The following is a 17,160-nucleotide window of genomic DNA, read 5'->3' on the forward strand; positions in this document are numbered from 1 at the left end:
CTATTTCTGTTTGTAAGTACACTTACAGCAGCAAGAGATGTTACAACATTCAGCCTCATTAATATTTTATGGAATCCGGGATCATTTCCTCTGTGGATCTTCTTACACCCTCAGTGTTTGATTTGTCTTTTCTACAGCTGCCCTAAACTCTGTTGGTGCTTTCCTTGTCCCCCCAGTTATTTCTCTTTCTCTCCTCATGCTACCAATGGTTCTACAGGATGGATGCCATACCTCACATGAGTGACCATCTTCAAATGTGGCGAGAGAGGCAGGGTTAACGTTTCAGGTCTGTGAACTTTCATCAGAACACAGACCTGAAATGTTAACTCTGCTTCTCTCCCCACAGATGCTGCCAGATCTGCTGAGTATTTCCAGCACTTTCTGTTTTCATTTCAGTTTTCCAGCATCCACAGTATTTTGCTTTTATTCCTCAAATGTGAGTTGAAACATTGAGTCCCCTAAGCTGTTCACCTCAGAGGCATCACTGCTAATCCCAATACTGTGTTAAGCTTATGTCCACTTGCACACACACATATGGCAGGATCACTGGAAAGCACTGATCTTCCCTTTCCAGCTCAGGGGCATTGACACGAACTGTGGTACACCTACTGTCTAAGATCAGTTCACTCAGCACAGACAGGAGATCGACCCTGCAACTTTCCTAGTCTGTATGATTGATGACACTACCAATGCCAACTATTACACTTAGATCACTTTCCTGATTTATCTAACTTACCCCTATCTAAGCAGTTCCACTACAGCTACAAGACTGGGATCTTCCAGGCAATGAGGAAAATTGCCAAGGTACTTCATGTCCACAAAATGCAGGACAACTCCAACCTGGTCAATTACCATGCTACAAAGCTATTCCCACTCATCAGTAAAGTGATGGCAGGAGTTAAGAACAGTGCTACCAAACAGCATTGACTCACCAATAACCTGCTCACCAATGCTTAATTTGTGTTCGCCAGGACCATTCAGCTCTAGACTTCATTACAGCCTAAATCCAAACATGGACACAACAGCTGAATTACAGAGGTGTGTTTAGACTGATTGCCCTTGACATCAAGACAGCATTTGACCAAGGAACCTAGTAAAATTGGTCAGTGGGGATTGGGGTGAAATATCTCCAGCATCTGGAAGATAAGGAAGATGGTTGTGATTGTTGGAACCCAACCACCTCAGCTTTAGCACTTCATTACAGGAATTCCTCAGGGCAATGTTTTAGGTTCAACTACCACCAGCTGTTTCATTAATGCTCTTCCAACTCTTGGAAGGTCATAAAGAGGGCTGTTCACTGATGATTGTACATCCTGCTCAATTCATAATTCCTCAGATAATTCCGTATATGCTTGAATGCAACAAGAACTGAACAACATCCAGTCCGGGATTGATAAGTTGGAAGTCACAGTCATGCCACACAAGTGGCTTGGAATGACCATCACCAGCAAGAGTGAGCTTAACTTCCTTCATTTAATTGCATTTTACTGTGGTCAAGTCCCCCACCATCAATACCATTGACCAGAAACCCAAGTGGACCAGCCTCACAAAGGCTGTAGCTACTAATTCAGATTAAAGGGAGAGTATTCTGCAGTGAGTTGCACCTTCTGACTCCCCAAAGCCTCTCCACTATCCATAAGGGACAATTTTGGAGTATGATGAAATACCCTCCATATTTTTGGAGTGGTGCAGCTACAACAACACTCGATAATCTAGATACTGTCCAGGACAAACCAGTCCACTTGATCACCACCTCATCCACTAGTCTAAACGCCACCCCTTCCACCACCAGTGTACTGTTTTGCATTGTATACTATTTACAGGTTGTACTGCAGCAACTCAGCAAGCTGCCTTTGCCAGCACTGCCCAAGCACACAACCTCCACCGCCTAGAAGAACAATGGCAGCAACTGCAAGGTATTACTACCACTTCCAATTTCCCCTCCAAGTCACACCATTCTGACTTGGACATACATTGCCATTCCTTCATCATTGCTGGATCAAAATACTGGAATTCCTTACCTAACAGCAATGTGAGAGCACCTTCACCACACATTCATGAAGGTGGCCCATCGTCTCCTTCTCAGGATAAGTAGGGATGGACAATAATTGCCAGCAATGCCCACATCTCAAGAATGAATTTTTAAAAGTGATAAGATGCTCTATTAATGTAAGTTTTTTTTCTTTTTGTCAATATGGAGAATACCATTAGTCAACCTGAAAACTGATCTAATTATTGTTTCCTAAAGTGACTCTCAATCAAGACCCTATCTGGTGCTTTGGACATTGCCCCGAGCACGGCCTAGCTAACCGATGCTGAATCGAGTCACAGCTTGATGGAATTAGTTTTAGACATGATGTTGCTGGATCCCATTGCTTTTAATGCTGTAAACATGGATTTGATTCCGACAATACTAGTGTCGAATTATTTTGCTAATTAGCTCTGCATATAATCCTGCATTCCAACGCTGTCGGTGTATTGGTTCTGAACCCTGAGTCATGTTACTGCAGTCTGAGGAACCTAACTGATGGGTCATCCCGCTGATCAACTCTGGCGCTGTCCAAATCTTTGGTGCTGAACTCAATGCTTATCCCAGCGCTTTCCTGCTCATCCCTGTCGCTGTCCGGCGCTGCGGTGCTGAATCCCTTTGCTGAAGTCTTTGCGCTGTGTTGCTGAATGCAGCCGCTATCCGGCGCTGTGGAGTCTGTATTGGAGCTGAAGCTGGTGCAGACTCGGTGTTGCTTCTGCTCTGCCAATCTCCTGATTCCAGTAAGAATGTAAACGGCGATTCCCCTCGCTACCACTCATTGAGCGATGAGACCGGGACATCCGGCATCTGCACCGCATCATCATGGACGAAGACCTCTTTCAGCTTCGGCATCTACCGTAAGTAGAAGCCGCCAACCCATGCAAATGTATAAGTCTGCGTTTGGGGACACGAGTACTAGGCCTGTGTATCCCTCAGCCAGCCTAAAACATCAACCCCTCATTCAGATTCTATTCACCGGCCGCGATTGTAACTGAATTTGACTGAAATTAAACAAATGATTAGGTCACGCTATAAATTTTATCTTTAATCTTGTTTTAAAGACCACAATTTTATTGAATGGGAAAGGTTTGTCAGTGAATTGATTTTCAAGAAAGCGAATACATTAAAGTCTTAATTTTTTTTTAAATTGGGAAATAAAAGGCATAAATATGCCTGATTATATGGTTTGATGTTAGTCAGTTTGAAAAATTACCTATTACTATGAAACTAATTAACTCTGGGAATGGGACTATGGACTGCGTCCATTCAAAAATATATCATCCAAAAATTGTTTTGTATTACCAGGTACTATTTTTTAGTTTATCCCCTTTGAGTAAAAATTGCATTTATCTGTACTTGCTGAGTGAGTTAATTCTGTATTTTAAATAACTTCACGGGGCAGCAGTAATTACAAATCGCTAACGGAATTAATTCCGATATTTACATTGTGAGTACGAACAGGGACAACTCAAAGCTTGAGGTTACTTCTTGAATAATAATAGTTGCTGTGGTTCAACTCCCAGGTAGATCAGACAAAGAAAAATCGAAACAATCTTTGCTTTTTGAACGTCTTATTGATAAGAAAAGTTAATTATTTAAGTATTGATACATGTACTTTACTGACGAACCCTCGCAAATTGAGTCTCTTTAATAGCTTCACTATGTTAAGTCAAAATATTTTTCTTAATTTCTATTAAATGTGAAGTTTCCTGCATCAATTTTAAAACAAGCGCCAATCTAATTTTCTGTGTTTCTCCCTGAGTTAAAAATGTGATAGTGTTTATTGCAGTTTTTGTATACAGTCTATGTAGGCCATGAGTGAGACATTGGCCTGGTGCCTTGCATTATGTTGAGAGTGGGATATGAAATTGGACTTTAACCCTTGGAGGACTGCCAAAATCTTTTATTTTTGGCTTTCAAGTTATACAGATGGTTTTTTTTATAATTTGCAAAAGTCAACATTTTTGAAAATCAAATAAGGTTACAAAGTGGCATTGAAGACGTGTTCACTTTGTTAAGTAAAATGTGCGATTTAGAAATGACACTAAAAAGAATGATGTTATTTAAAGGGAGATTATAATAAAAAAAAACACTTGTCCTCAAGTGGTTAATATATAGTGTTCTTAAACAACATCACAATTAATAGTGTCAATTTAATTACAGAGGAATGTAACTATAACCTAACAGTCTTTGACATTATCGTTTGTCTCTGGGAATGTAAATTACTTTGAATCCAACCCAATTCATTTCTATACCAGTCCAATGCACTACCACTACATAAGCAATACGTCAATGAAATTCCAGTGCTCTTCTTCACTTATTCCATCCCAGATTTGTGCAATCATCCCTGTTACATGCCTATCTAATTGTTAGCACACATATATCATGTATAGGCTGGTATGTATAAGTATCCAGGATAGGAAAAGGCTATCAGGCTGCTATGTATTTATTTCTGTTTTTTATTTGAGTGCATTCCTGTGCAACACACCATCACCTCCAGAAATAGAAAACTCCAGCCATTTTGGGAGTCTGGCATATCATAAGTGATCAGACAAGCCCTCCTCCCATAGGTTCCATGACCACCAATTATTATCCAGATATCATTTATGCTTACTTTTCCTATGCTGTGATCATCTAATTTCCCAGAAATCAATCTAACAGCATCTGAAAGGACTGTAAGGAATCAGTTTCCAGTCGCAGCTTTGAAATTTGGTTCCATAGGTCAAAGACTATCTGGGAAAAGTACAATTTTTGTACATCTAACCTCAGACCCTGCTGTGTTCTAGTTTAACCTAAATCCATCACTTCAAATATAATATTTAATGTTGTCTATGTCTTAAGTAAGTTAACTACCTGGATCAGATCATCTGAGTCAACATCCTTTCATTGGGCACAAACCCAAGGCCTTGTATATTCTTTTGCTCAATGGTCCCATGGTGGGGATCATTTTTGTTGACTTTCTCTGTATCTTCTCCACAGTCACAGTGTCCCTCCTGAGGTGTGGGGCCTAAAACTGGACACAGCGTTCCAAATAAGATCTTCTAAAAAAACACAAATGTGGGTTAATTAAGGAAAGTCAGCATAGGTCTTTTAAGGGCAAATCATGTTTAACTAACTTGCTGAAGTTTTTTGATTAGGCAACAGAGAGGTTTGATGAGGGTAATGCTGTTAATGTGGTGTACGTGGACTTCCAAAAGGCATTTGATAAAGTGCCCCAGAACAGACTTGTGAGCAAAGTTACAGCTCATGAAATAAAAGGGACAGTAGCAACACGGATATGAAATTGGCTGACTGACAGGAAACAGAGAGTAATGGTTAATGGATGATTTTTGGACTGGAGGAATTGTGTAATGGAGTTCCCAGGGGGTTGGTGTTAGGACCCTTGCTCTTACTTTATACATAGTAATCATCTAGAACTTGGTGTGCAGGGCACAATTTCAAAATTTACAAATGATACAACAGCTGGAAACATTGTGAATAGGGAGGAGGATAGTGCAGAAGCTCAAAAGGACATAGGCAGGTTGGCGTAATGGACGGACAAGTGGCAGATGAAATTTAATGCAGAGAAGAGTGAAGTGATTCATTTTGGTCGGAAGAATGCAGAGAGACAATGTAAAATAAAGGGTACAACTCTAAATGGGGTGCACCCACAGTGCTATTAGGAAGGGAGTTCCAGGATTCTGACCCAGCGCCAGTGAAGGAACGGCGATATAGTTCCAAGTCAGGATGGTGTGTGATTTGGAGAGGAACTTGCAAGTGGTGATGTTCCCTTGCATTTGTTGCCCTTGTCCTTCTAGTTGGTAGAGGTCGTGGGTTTGGAAGGTGCTGTCTAAGGAGCCTTGGTGCATTGCTGCAGTGCATCTTGTAGGTGGTACACACTGCTGCCACTGTGCGTCGGTGGTGGAGGGAGTCAGTGTTTGTAGATGGGGTGCCAATTAAGCAGACTGCTGTGTCCTGGATGGTGTCGAGCTTCTTGAGTGTTGTTGGAGCTGCACCCATTCAGGCAAGTGGAGAGTATTCCATCACACTCCTGACTTGTGCCTTGTAGATGGTGGACAAGCTTTGGGGAGTCAGGAAGTGAGTTACTTGCCGCAGGATTCCTAGCCTCTGACCTGCTCTTGTAGCCACGGTATTTATATGGCTACTCCAGTTCAGTTTCTGGTCAATGGTAGCCCCTAGGATGTTGATAGTGGGGGATTCAGCGATGGTAATGTCATTGAATGTCAAGGGAAGATGGTTAGATTCTCTCTTGTTGGAGATGGTCATTGCTTGGCACTTGTGTGGCGCGAATGTTACTTGCCACTTATCAGCCCAAGCCTGGATATTGTCCAAGTATTGCTGCATTTCTACACAGACTGCTTCAGTATCTGAGAAGTCACAAATGGTGCTGAACATTGTGCAATCATCAGCGAACATCCCCACTTCTGACCTTATGATTGTAGTAAGGTCATTGATGAAGCTGATGAAGATGGTTGGGCCTAGGACACTACCCTGAGGAACTCCTGCAGTGATGTCCTGAAGCTCAGATGATTGGCCTCCAACAATCACAACCATCTTCCTTTGCGCTAAGTATGACTCCAACCAGTGGAGGGTTTTCCCTCTGATTCCCATTGACCTCAGTTTTGCTAGGGCTCCTTGATGCCATACCCGGTCAAATGCTGCCTTGATGTCAAGGGCAGTCACTCTCACCTCACCTCTTGAGTTCAGCTCTTTTGTTCATGTTTGAACCAAGGCTGTAATGAGGTCAGGAGCTGAGTGGCCCTGGCGGAACCCAAACTGAGCATCACTGAGCAGGTTATTGCTAAGCAAGTGCTGCTTGATGGCACTGCTGATGACACCTTCCATCGCTTTACTGATGATTGAGAGTAGGCTGATGGGGAGGTAATTGACCGGGTTGGACTTGTCCTATTTTTTGTGTACAGGACATACTTAGGCAATTTTCCACATTGCAGGGTAGATGCCAGTGTTGTAGCTGTAATGGAACAGGTTGGCTCGGGGCACAGCAAGTTCTAGAGCACAGGTCTTCAGTACTATTGCTGGAATATTGTCAGGGCCTTTGCAGTATCCAGTGCCTTCCGTCTTTTCTTGAGATCACGTGGAGTGAATCGAATTGGCTGAAGTCTGGCATCTGTGATGCTGGGGACTTCAGGAAGAGGCTGAGATGGATCAGCAACTTAGCACTTCTGGCTGAAGATTGTTGCAAATGCTTCAGCCTTATCTTTCACACTAGCGTGCTGGGCTCCCCCATCATTGAGGATGGGGATATTTTTGGAGTCACCTCCTCCAGTTAGTTGTTTAATTGTCCACCACCATTCACGGCTGGATGTGGCAGGACCTCAGAGCTTAGATCTGATCCGTTGATTATGGGATCACTTAGCTCTGTCTATCGCATGCTGCTTATGCAGTTTGGCACGCAGATAGTCCCGTGTTGTCGCTTCACCAGGTCGACACCTCATTTTGAGGTATGCCTGGTGCTGCTCCAGGCATGCCCTCCTGCACTCTTCATTGAACCAGGGTTGGTCTCCTGGCTTGACGGTAATGGTAGAGTGGGGATATGCCAGTCCATGAAGTTACAGATTGTGGTTGAGTACAATTCTGCTGCTGCTGATAGCCCACAGCGCCTCATAGAGGCCCAGTTTTGCATTGCTAGATCTGTTCGAAATCTATCCCATTTAGCACGGTGGTAGTGCCACACAACACGATGGATGGTATCCTCAATATGAAGGCGGGACTTCGTCTCCACAAGGACTGTGCGATGGTCACTCCTACCAATACTGTCATGGACAGATGCATCTGCAGCAGGCAGATTGGTGAGGACGAGGTCAAGTATTTTTTTCCCTCTTGTTGGTTCCCTCACCACCTGCCGCATACCCAGTCTAGCAGCTATGTCCATTAGGACTCGGCCAGCTCGGCCAGTAGTGGTGCTACCAAGCCACTCTTGGTGATGGACATTGAAGTCCCCACCCAGAGTACATTTTGTGCCCTTGCCACCCTCAGTGCTTCAACACTGAGGAGTACTGACTCATCAGCTGAGGGAGGGCGATAGGTGTTATTCAGCAGGAGGTTTCCTTGTCCATGTTTGACCTGATGCCATGAGACTTCATGGGGTCCAGAGTCGATGTTGAGGACTCCGAGGGCAACTCCCTCCCTACTGTCTACCTCTGTGCCACCACCTCTGCTGGGTCTGTCCTGCCGGTGGGACAGGACATACCCGGGGATAGTGATGGCAGTGTCTGGGAGATTCTCTGTCAGGTATGATTCCATGAGTTTTACTATGTCAGGCTGTTGCTTGACTCGTCTCTGGGACAGTTCTCCCAACTTTGGCACAAGCCCCCAGATGTTAGTAAGGAAGACTTTGCAGGGTTTGCCATTGTTGTTTCCGGTGCCTTCCGGTTTCATTTTTTTTTTGACTTTGTAGCGGTTAGATACAACTAAGATGGCTTGCTTGGCCACTTCAGAGGACATGTAAGAGTTAAACACATTGCTGTCAATCTGGAGTCACATGTAGGCCAGACCAGGTAAGGACAGCAGATTTCCTTCCCTAAAGGACATTAGTAAACCAGATGGGTTTTACAACAATCGACAATGGTTTCATGGCCATCATTAGACTAGCTTTTTTAAAAATCCTGATTGATTAATTGAATTCAAACACCTTCTGCTGTGGTGGAATTTGAACCCATGTCCCCAGAGCCATACCCTGGGTCTCTGGGTCACTAGTCCAGTGACAATACCACTATGCCACCTACCCCACATGGACTGCAGTGGTTCAAGAAGGCTGCTCACCACCACCTTCTCAATGGCAGTTAGGGATGGACAATAAATGCTGGCCTGGCCAGCGACACCCACATCCCATGAATGAATAAAAAAAAAGGAGCAGAGGGACCAGGGTGTATATGTGCATAAGTCATTGAAGGTGGCAGGACAGGTTGAGAGTGTGGTGAATAAAGCATACAGAATTCTAGGTTTTATTAATAGGGGCATAGAATACAAAAGCATGGAAGTTATATTAAAATTGATAAACACTGGTTCAGCCTCAACTGGTGTATTGTGTTGAGTTCTTCGTGCCACATTTTAGGAAAGATGTGAAGGCATTAGAGAGATTGCAGAAATGATTCATGAGACTGGTTCTAGAGATGAGGAACTTCAGTTACGTGGACAGATTGGAGAAGTTGTGACTGTTATCCTTGGAGAAGAGAAGGTTGAGAGGAGATTTGATAGAGGTATGCAAAATTTTGAGGGGGCTGGACAGAGTCGATAGGGAAAATCTGCTCCCACTGGTGGAAGGATTGAGAACAACAGGGCACAGATTTAGGGTTATTGGTAAAAGAAGCAATGGAGACATAAGGAAAACCTTTCTTTTGCAGCGAGTGGTTAGGATCTGGAATGCACTGCCTGAGACTGTGGTGGAGGCAGGTTCATTCAAGGCATTCAAGAGGAAATTGCATCATTCTCTGTAAAGGAAGGATGTGCAGGGCTATGGGGAGAATGCAGGGGAGTGGCACTAGGTGAATTGCTCCTATGGAGTTCTGGCATAGATACGATGGGCTGAATAGCCTTCTGCACTGTTAACAGTTCTGTGGTTCTGTGACTAACTTATAAACATTATGTAAATGTTGTTATTCAACTCTACAATTATGGGTTAGTTTTATAATGAATAGTCTGGGCAATACAAAAAAGCATCTGTTTTCTTTGGCCTTAGTCAGTATCACCCTGAGCCTAAACCTTGCGTGAATGGTCAATGTACGCTTCCAAACTTTTCGCGCTCATTAACCTTTAACCTATATCCACTCATTTAGGTTCTATGCTTTTATATATATCTGTGTGTATAATTGTACATGTGTCTACTTTAAAGTGCATTTGCCAGTCTTGGATGCATTTTCCTAATCTATTCCAAACCAGTTATAATCGATTTCCCTCCTGTTGAGTTACTGACTCTTCCATACCTTTTGGTCTCATCTGCAAATGTAATTACTGCGCTGTGAGGGACTCCATTTAAAACCACCCTTTATTTATTATCACTTAATCTATTTTTATCCATGTTCTCATTTCATTACTCACACCGAGTATTCCATTTTATCAAAAGCCTTTTAAAACTCCAACTAGATGACATTTACTAGGTCCCCTTGATTCACCGTTCTAATCATCTCTTCATAAATTGAATTAGGACCTCTCTTTTCTGAATCTGTGTTAGTGTCCATTGTAACCCTGTATGCTCTTCTTCTGATACTTTCCATTAATCACCCCTGCACAGAGGTTGTATTCACTGGTTCACAGGACCCAGGTTTGACTTTATTCTCCCTTTGAATAAAGAGATCACATGCTTCTCCTCAAACATCTGGAACTATCCCAATTTTCAGTGAGGGATTCTGAAAATATCTGCCAGTATATCACACAAGATCTCCAGCATGTTTTTGAGCATCCTGAGGTAAATCAAGTCTGACCTTGCTGCATTTTCTACTTCCAGCCCTTTGAGTCATGTGAAAGAATGAGTTACAGTAGGAAGCTCAATTGTAATACATTGAAGGTTGTGGAGGCTCAACATAAGAGAATGGTCACTTATCAAATGGTAGCTTTTCGCTGTGTTCTATCCCAGAGTTTGAGACAGGTGTAAAAAGACTTAGCAGAAATGGGAGCAATATTCAGATGTTCAACAAACTTGAACTTTACAGAGTGGGAAGTTGAAACTTCTATGATCAGACTAAAAAGCATGACTTATTCCATCTGCAATACCTTGTAGTGTATTTATGACTGAAGGAAATGTAATCCTTTGTGATATAACTTTACTAGTTTTATATCTACATATTCACAAGTGGAATAACTTGATGGCAAAATGAGAAAAGTGGGATATAAAAAACTCCATCCATGTATATAATGTTAAGATTCATTGCGATCTCAGAAATTTATGGAACGAAAAATACCTAGTTAATCTATCATGTTATTGCACACAGGCAGTAAAGACCAAGTGTTGTTTTCAGGTGAGAATGGAGCATAATGATACAAGGTGTGCAAATGTAATCCTTTTAAACTGATCTATCAGACATTCTTGTTATACTTCAATTTTATAATATTATTTACAGTTAAATAGCAAAACTGATGGCAGTTGGGATAAGATGTGACTTTTTAATCTATTATAGATATTTTAGCAACATAAAACAATGAAAAATGGCAACAAAGCAATTTCAATTGATTTCCTTCAGCTATAAAACTATTAACATATTTCTTAGTTGAAGGCCTACCATGACTGTTTAATAGAATAGAATAAATGGGTGCATTTCAGCTGGAGATGCCAGGTAATAAAATATCTTCATTTCTGAGGTGACCATTGGTGACCCATGAATCAGCCTCATTCTAATGGAGATATTTATTGTGTCAGATTGGTTCAATTGCTAACACTTTCATTTCTGGGTCAGAAGTTTGTGAATTTGATCTGCATATCAGAGTTTCACTCAGTTTGAAAGACACTGAAAAGTGTGGTTGAAGAGGGAGAACTAGCAATTCGAAGCTATGCCCTTGAATGTGGGATGACAGGTAGTTAAAACCATTAAAAAAAGGGAATGGCATTTTGGATTTTATGAATAATGGCACATAGTAAAGAGGTAATGATAAATTTGTACAAATCATTGGTTAGGTCTACAGCCTGTGTGTAGTTTTGGGCGCTCCATTATAGAAAAGTCTTTAATATCATAGAGAGCACAGTGTATGTTCATCAGTATGATGATGCTTATGGGAAGCTATATATAAAATGTTTAAATGACTGAGACTATTTTTAAATTGAGCAATGTAGACTAATCGTGGTAATATGAGCAAAATAGGCAACCCGCAGTATTTCTCATACCCTGTGCTATACAACACTGGATGCAAAAATTGCCCCTTGGTCTCTGCCCTCAGCATTATTGTGAACAGTGCACAACCCACTCAAAAAACTTACAAATAACAACTGTGAAGTACAAGTGGCAGAAAAAGACAACAGAAATAAAAGCATTTTTATATTTTATATAATTCAAGCCAATAAATAAAAGTTCTGAGCCAACATTGTTGTATGAGATGAGATTTGAAGTTTTATTTAGGTTTTTCCATTTTCCTCAGGAGATTAACTAAGGTAATGAGCATTCAGGACAGTACAAATTCCACCTTATCCATTCGAAGGAACTGGCTCAATGGGATAAAATGCCGTATCTCATCCCATAGTTTATGTTTTTGTAAGGCATAGACTGGTGAACTCAATCAGATATTCTACAAAGATGGCTGGTGTTAGAAGTGGAATATTATGTTTATTCAATAAGACACTGTTAGAAATTCAGATCTGTTGTAGATCCTTCTTGGGTTCAGTGGCATCGGTCGCTTCTGTTTTTCTGGAAGTTGACATACTGCCCTACATCTAGTATAATCCAGTCCTCTTGTGATCTGGACTGAATATTTGTGTCCTTCACACACAAACTTCTTGAACCTCTCTGAAGTTAGACTATGCAAACATTTGGGAAAACAAGACTTGATGTAAATTATTAGCTGCTTCATTTCATGCCATGTGAACATACCAAGCAACAGTTATGACTGGATTCATTTATTTGAATCATTACCACCTGTCGTCATGTTAGTATTACAAAATAATGAACTTGCTGCACATTCCCCACATCAGTGGATCATCTTTCTTAACTTTCATAGAATAACTTCTCTGCATTCTGTTGTTCTGCTAAGGGAAGACCCTTCTCTCCTTGCAATTGCATGTCTTTTTCCTTCAGCCTAACTTTAGTGTCAGTCCTTAATCAAATTAAATAATGAATGTAATCCACTGGTCATTTTTTTTTATTCATTCATGGGATGTGGGCATCGCTGGCGAGGACAGCATTTATTGCTCATCCCTAATTGCCCTTGAGAAGGTGGTGGTGGTGAGCCGCCTTCTTGAACCGCTGCAGTCCATGTGAGGTAGGTACACCCACAGTGCTGTTAGGAAGGGAGTTCCAGGATTTTGACCCAGTGACAGTGAAGGAACAGTGATATAGTTCCAAATCAGGGTGGTGTGTGGCTTGGAGGTGAACTTGAGTTGAGGAGTCTAATTGAATTCCAATGAGTGGTGTTGTCTCTGCAGCAGTAATTGTAAATGCTCATTAGAATTTTGAAATGACTTTCATTCTCTTCAGCATGCTCCATTTAAACCCTATCCTACATCTTCCCACATATAAAGGAGATTCCAGGCCCACAGCAATGTGGGTGACTCTTAACTGCCCTCTGAAATGGCCTAGCAAGCTACTCAGTTGTATTCAAGAAGGCAGCTCACCACTGCTACCTCCTCAAGGGAAATTATGGTTGGGCAATAAATGCTGATCCTGCTAGCAGCACAAACACCCATGAGTGAATAAAAAGTCCATCCTCATGATGCACCACCTTCTCACACTAGTTGGAAAGTGAAAAAACTCTTCAATACCCAATTGAATGATGCTTGACTGTCAGTCAAACGTTTTCAATCACCAATATTTTTGTAACTAATAAACTGAAGCTTTCAATGCAAATGAAAAAATTTTTTTTTTATAATATCCCATGATTTTTTTTTATTCACTCGTGGGATGTAAGTTTCACTGGCAAGACCAGCAATTATTGCCCATCCCTAATTGGCCTTGAGGAGGAGGTAGTGAGGCACCTTCTTCAACCACCGCAGTCCACGTGTTGTAGATGCACCATTTGACTTTTCCATAGTGGTTTGAAACAACTGAGCGCCTTACAGAGGGAAGTTAAAAGTTAACCACATGGTTGTGGGTAGGCCAGACTGGGTGAACATGGCATATTTCCTTCTCTAAAGGGCATTAATGAACCAGATGGGTTTTTATGACAATCTGGTAATTTCATGATCATCATACAGAGGCAGTGGTGTAGTAGTAATGTCACTGGACTAATAATCCAGAGCCCAGGCTAATGCTCTGGGGACATGGGTTTCAATCCCACCACAGCAGATGGTGAAATTGAAATTCAATTAGTAAATCTGGAATTTTTTTAAAAAGCTAGTCTAATGATGACCATGAAACTATTGTCAATTGTGGTAAAAACGCAGCTGGTTCACTAATGTCTTTTAGAGATGGAAATCTGCTGTCCTTACCTGGTCTGGCCTACATGTGACCCCAGACCCACAGCAATGTGGCTGATTCTTAAAATGCCCTCAAGGGCAATTAGGGATGGGCAATAAATGCTGGTTAGCCAGTGACACCCATATCCCATAAAAATGAATTTAAAAAATCATTACTGAGACTAGCTTTTTCCAGATTTACTTAATTAATTGAATTTTAAATTTCTCCAGCCGCTGTGGTGGGATTTGAACTCATGTCTCTCAAACATTAGTAAGGGCATCTGGATTACTAGTCTAGTAACATTACCACTCTGCTTTAATTCCCATATTTTCTCTTGGGTTGCTTGCAGCAATGTCCTGGAGATTAATCTTCAATTCCTGGAAACTCCAATACTGGAGATTTGGCAACCCTACTTGAAGGACTTACCAGTCCTGACGGTGTGGTGAGTAGAACTGACATCAGTAGATACAGGTCATTAACCTAGGGTACTTGAGCAATTTGCTCACTTCAAGTTTGTGTTTATTAGCCCCCTTTCCAGTGTCAGACTTGGTAGCTTCTCCAAGACAATGTCCATGGTGAAAATCGCAAAAGCATGTTATGTTATGTAATTATGTTATAATTTTGGCATTTTTTGAAGATTAGCTTCTATTTCTCCCTGGTTACCCCAGGACATGCAGCTGAGAGGGCATGTCATCATCAGCCAATGACATTCCAAATCAACTACAGGACAATAAGATAGGGCCACCAGAGGTAGCTCTCTCCCTATTTTTCCTTCCTGTTGACAGCTGCTTTCCCAATAAGACACAACTTAGACCAAGAATTCTGCAAGTTGGAAGCAAAGTCATGCTATGCTGCCATATGTCAATGCTCCATAATACAATCCCAAGATGGTAGCTTTTAAAAGCCTATGCTCTCTCTTTAGTCCCCATAACTATATAAACAAGGCATGCGATAAAAGCCATAGCCAAATCCTCTCACATAATTACTCTGAAACCATTTATCTTCCTGTCTTACACTCACATCCCATGCATTGCTGTGTCAGGACAATGATGGAGGGGTTAAGGTCACCTCAATGAGAAGAGACTGCCTGAAAGCACCCAAAAATATCTCATTTTAAATACTTTATAACGTGAACATTTGATCTAATCACAAGGAAAGGTAATTAGTGGGAGATGGAATGCACCGTTTTAAGCCTGAGATTTAACTTGACAACAGAGTCACTAGCCCAAGTAGTACTAAGCCAGAGGGATCCAAGTTCAATTGCTGATCTGTGCTGCGACAGCTGATCTCACCCTGAAGAGCAGTAACAGCCCCCAGATTCAGTTCATGTATGATTCGATCAACTAACAGACACCCCACCAAACCTGAGACCAAAAGTAAGAGTACAACATACGTGGGCTTGAAAAAGGAACAGCTTAACAGATTTCCTCAACTGAGTTAATTTTATAAATGGCTACCTTTAATATTTTCCTTTTATCTGTCCATTTATGTTTTTCCCCTAATACTTTTGTTTAAATTGTAATTGCTGACGACATGAACTGGCTTGAAGGAGTCACCACCCCAGAAATGGGAGCGGGCGGCACATGCCGGATGCCAAAGGCTTCAATGTGGCAGATGGTGTGCACATGCTCATTCTGCAAAGGAAGTGCACAGCCGCCATATTGGTAAAGACTCCTCCATAGGCGTCCAGGTATGTGCCTGAAACATGCACTCATCCTTTGCCTATGCAAATAGAGAGTGTAACCCATGTTTGAAGCCTCTTTGTAAAGCTTGGTTGTTGTGTATGCTGCATGCAAATTTGTCAGATGTTTTCCAGCCAAACCAGTGGTCTTAAAGGGTAAGTCTTTCATATACCTTATTTGTGGGGCATTCCTACCCCTCTTGGCTCCACATTAAATCTGTGGGCCACTGCAAGACCCCCTCACAATGGCTAATTGCTTTTCTTCGGTTCTCCTTCCAACTCGGGGCTGACTGGGTTTGCTGCCATTTGGGACTGTTGTTTTGCTTGAGCCTGCAACTGGCATGTGGAGTCTGTAGGTAATGGGGGCCAATTTCCAGTGGTCCTGGCTCTGGCCTCTTTAGATTGTGTTAAGGTGAAGTATAATGTGGGAAAATGTGAGGTTATCCACTTTGCTAGGAAAAATAGAAAAGCAGACTATTATTTAAATTGAGAAACACGACAGAGTGCTGTGGTACAGAGGGATCTGGATGACCTCATACATGAATCACAAGAATGTGCATGCAGGTACAGCAAGTAATTAGGAAGGCACATGGAATGTTGGCCTTTATTGCAAGGGGGATGGTGTGTAAAAGTAGGGAAGTCTTGCTACAATTGCACAGGGCGTTGGTGAGATCATACCTAGAGTACTGCACACAGTTTTGGCCTTCGTATTTAGGGAGGGATATACTTGCATTGGAGGCAGTTCAGAGAAGGTTCACTAGGCTGATTCCTGGGATGAAGGGGTTGTCTAATGAAGAAAGGCTGAGGAAGTTGGACCTTTACTCATTGGAGTTTAGAAGAATGAGGGGTGATCTTGTATAGGCGAGGTGATGACGGCATAGTACATAGAACAGTACAGCACAGTACAGGCTCTTCGGCCCACAATGTTGTGCCGACCCTTTAACCTACTCTAAGATCAAACTACCTACATACCCTTCATTCTACTATCATCCATGTACCTATCCAAGAGTCGCTTAAATGTCCCTAATGTATCTGCTTCTACTACCACTGCTGGCAGCGCATTCCACGCATCCACCACTCTCTGTGTAAAGAACCTACCTCTGACATCGCCCCGAAACCTTCCTCCAATCACCTTAAAATTATGCCCCCTGGTGATAGCCCTTTCCGCCCTGGGAAAAAGTCTCTGGCTATCCACTCTATCTATGCCTCTCATCATCTTGTACCCCTCTATCAAGTCACCTCTCATCCTTCTTCGCTCCAATGAGAAAGGCCCCAGCTCCCTCAACCTTTCTTCGTAAGACATGCCCTCAGTCCAGGCAGCATCCTGGTAAATCTCCTCTGCACCCTCTCTAAAGCTTCCACATCCTTCCTATAATGAGGCGACCAGAACTGAA

The 17,160-nt window shown here is 42.1% G+C and overlaps 1 protein-coding gene across 1 annotated transcript in view; it reads left to right on the top strand.

The window, feature by feature from the left end:
* Positions 1 to 2,731: 2,731 nt before the first annotated feature.
* Positions 2,732 to 17,160, top strand: part of svopa (SV2 related protein a) — a 48,362-nt gene continuing 33,933 nt past the window's right edge. Inside the window, exon 1 of the mRNA XM_068055553.1 lies at positions 2,732 to 2,886. Coding sequence (XP_067911654.1) covers positions 2,852 to 2,886 — 35 coding nt within the window. The 5' untranslated portion in view covers positions 2,732 to 2,851. The remainder of the gene's footprint in view (positions 2,887 to 17,160) is intronic.

This window comes from Heterodontus francisci, chromosome 23, assembly GCF_036365525.1.
Source record: "Heterodontus francisci isolate sHetFra1 chromosome 23, sHetFra1.hap1, whole genome shotgun sequence".
In the NCBI taxonomy this organism is placed as follows: Eukaryota; Metazoa; Chordata; class Chondrichthyes; order Heterodontiformes; family Heterodontidae; genus Heterodontus; species Heterodontus francisci.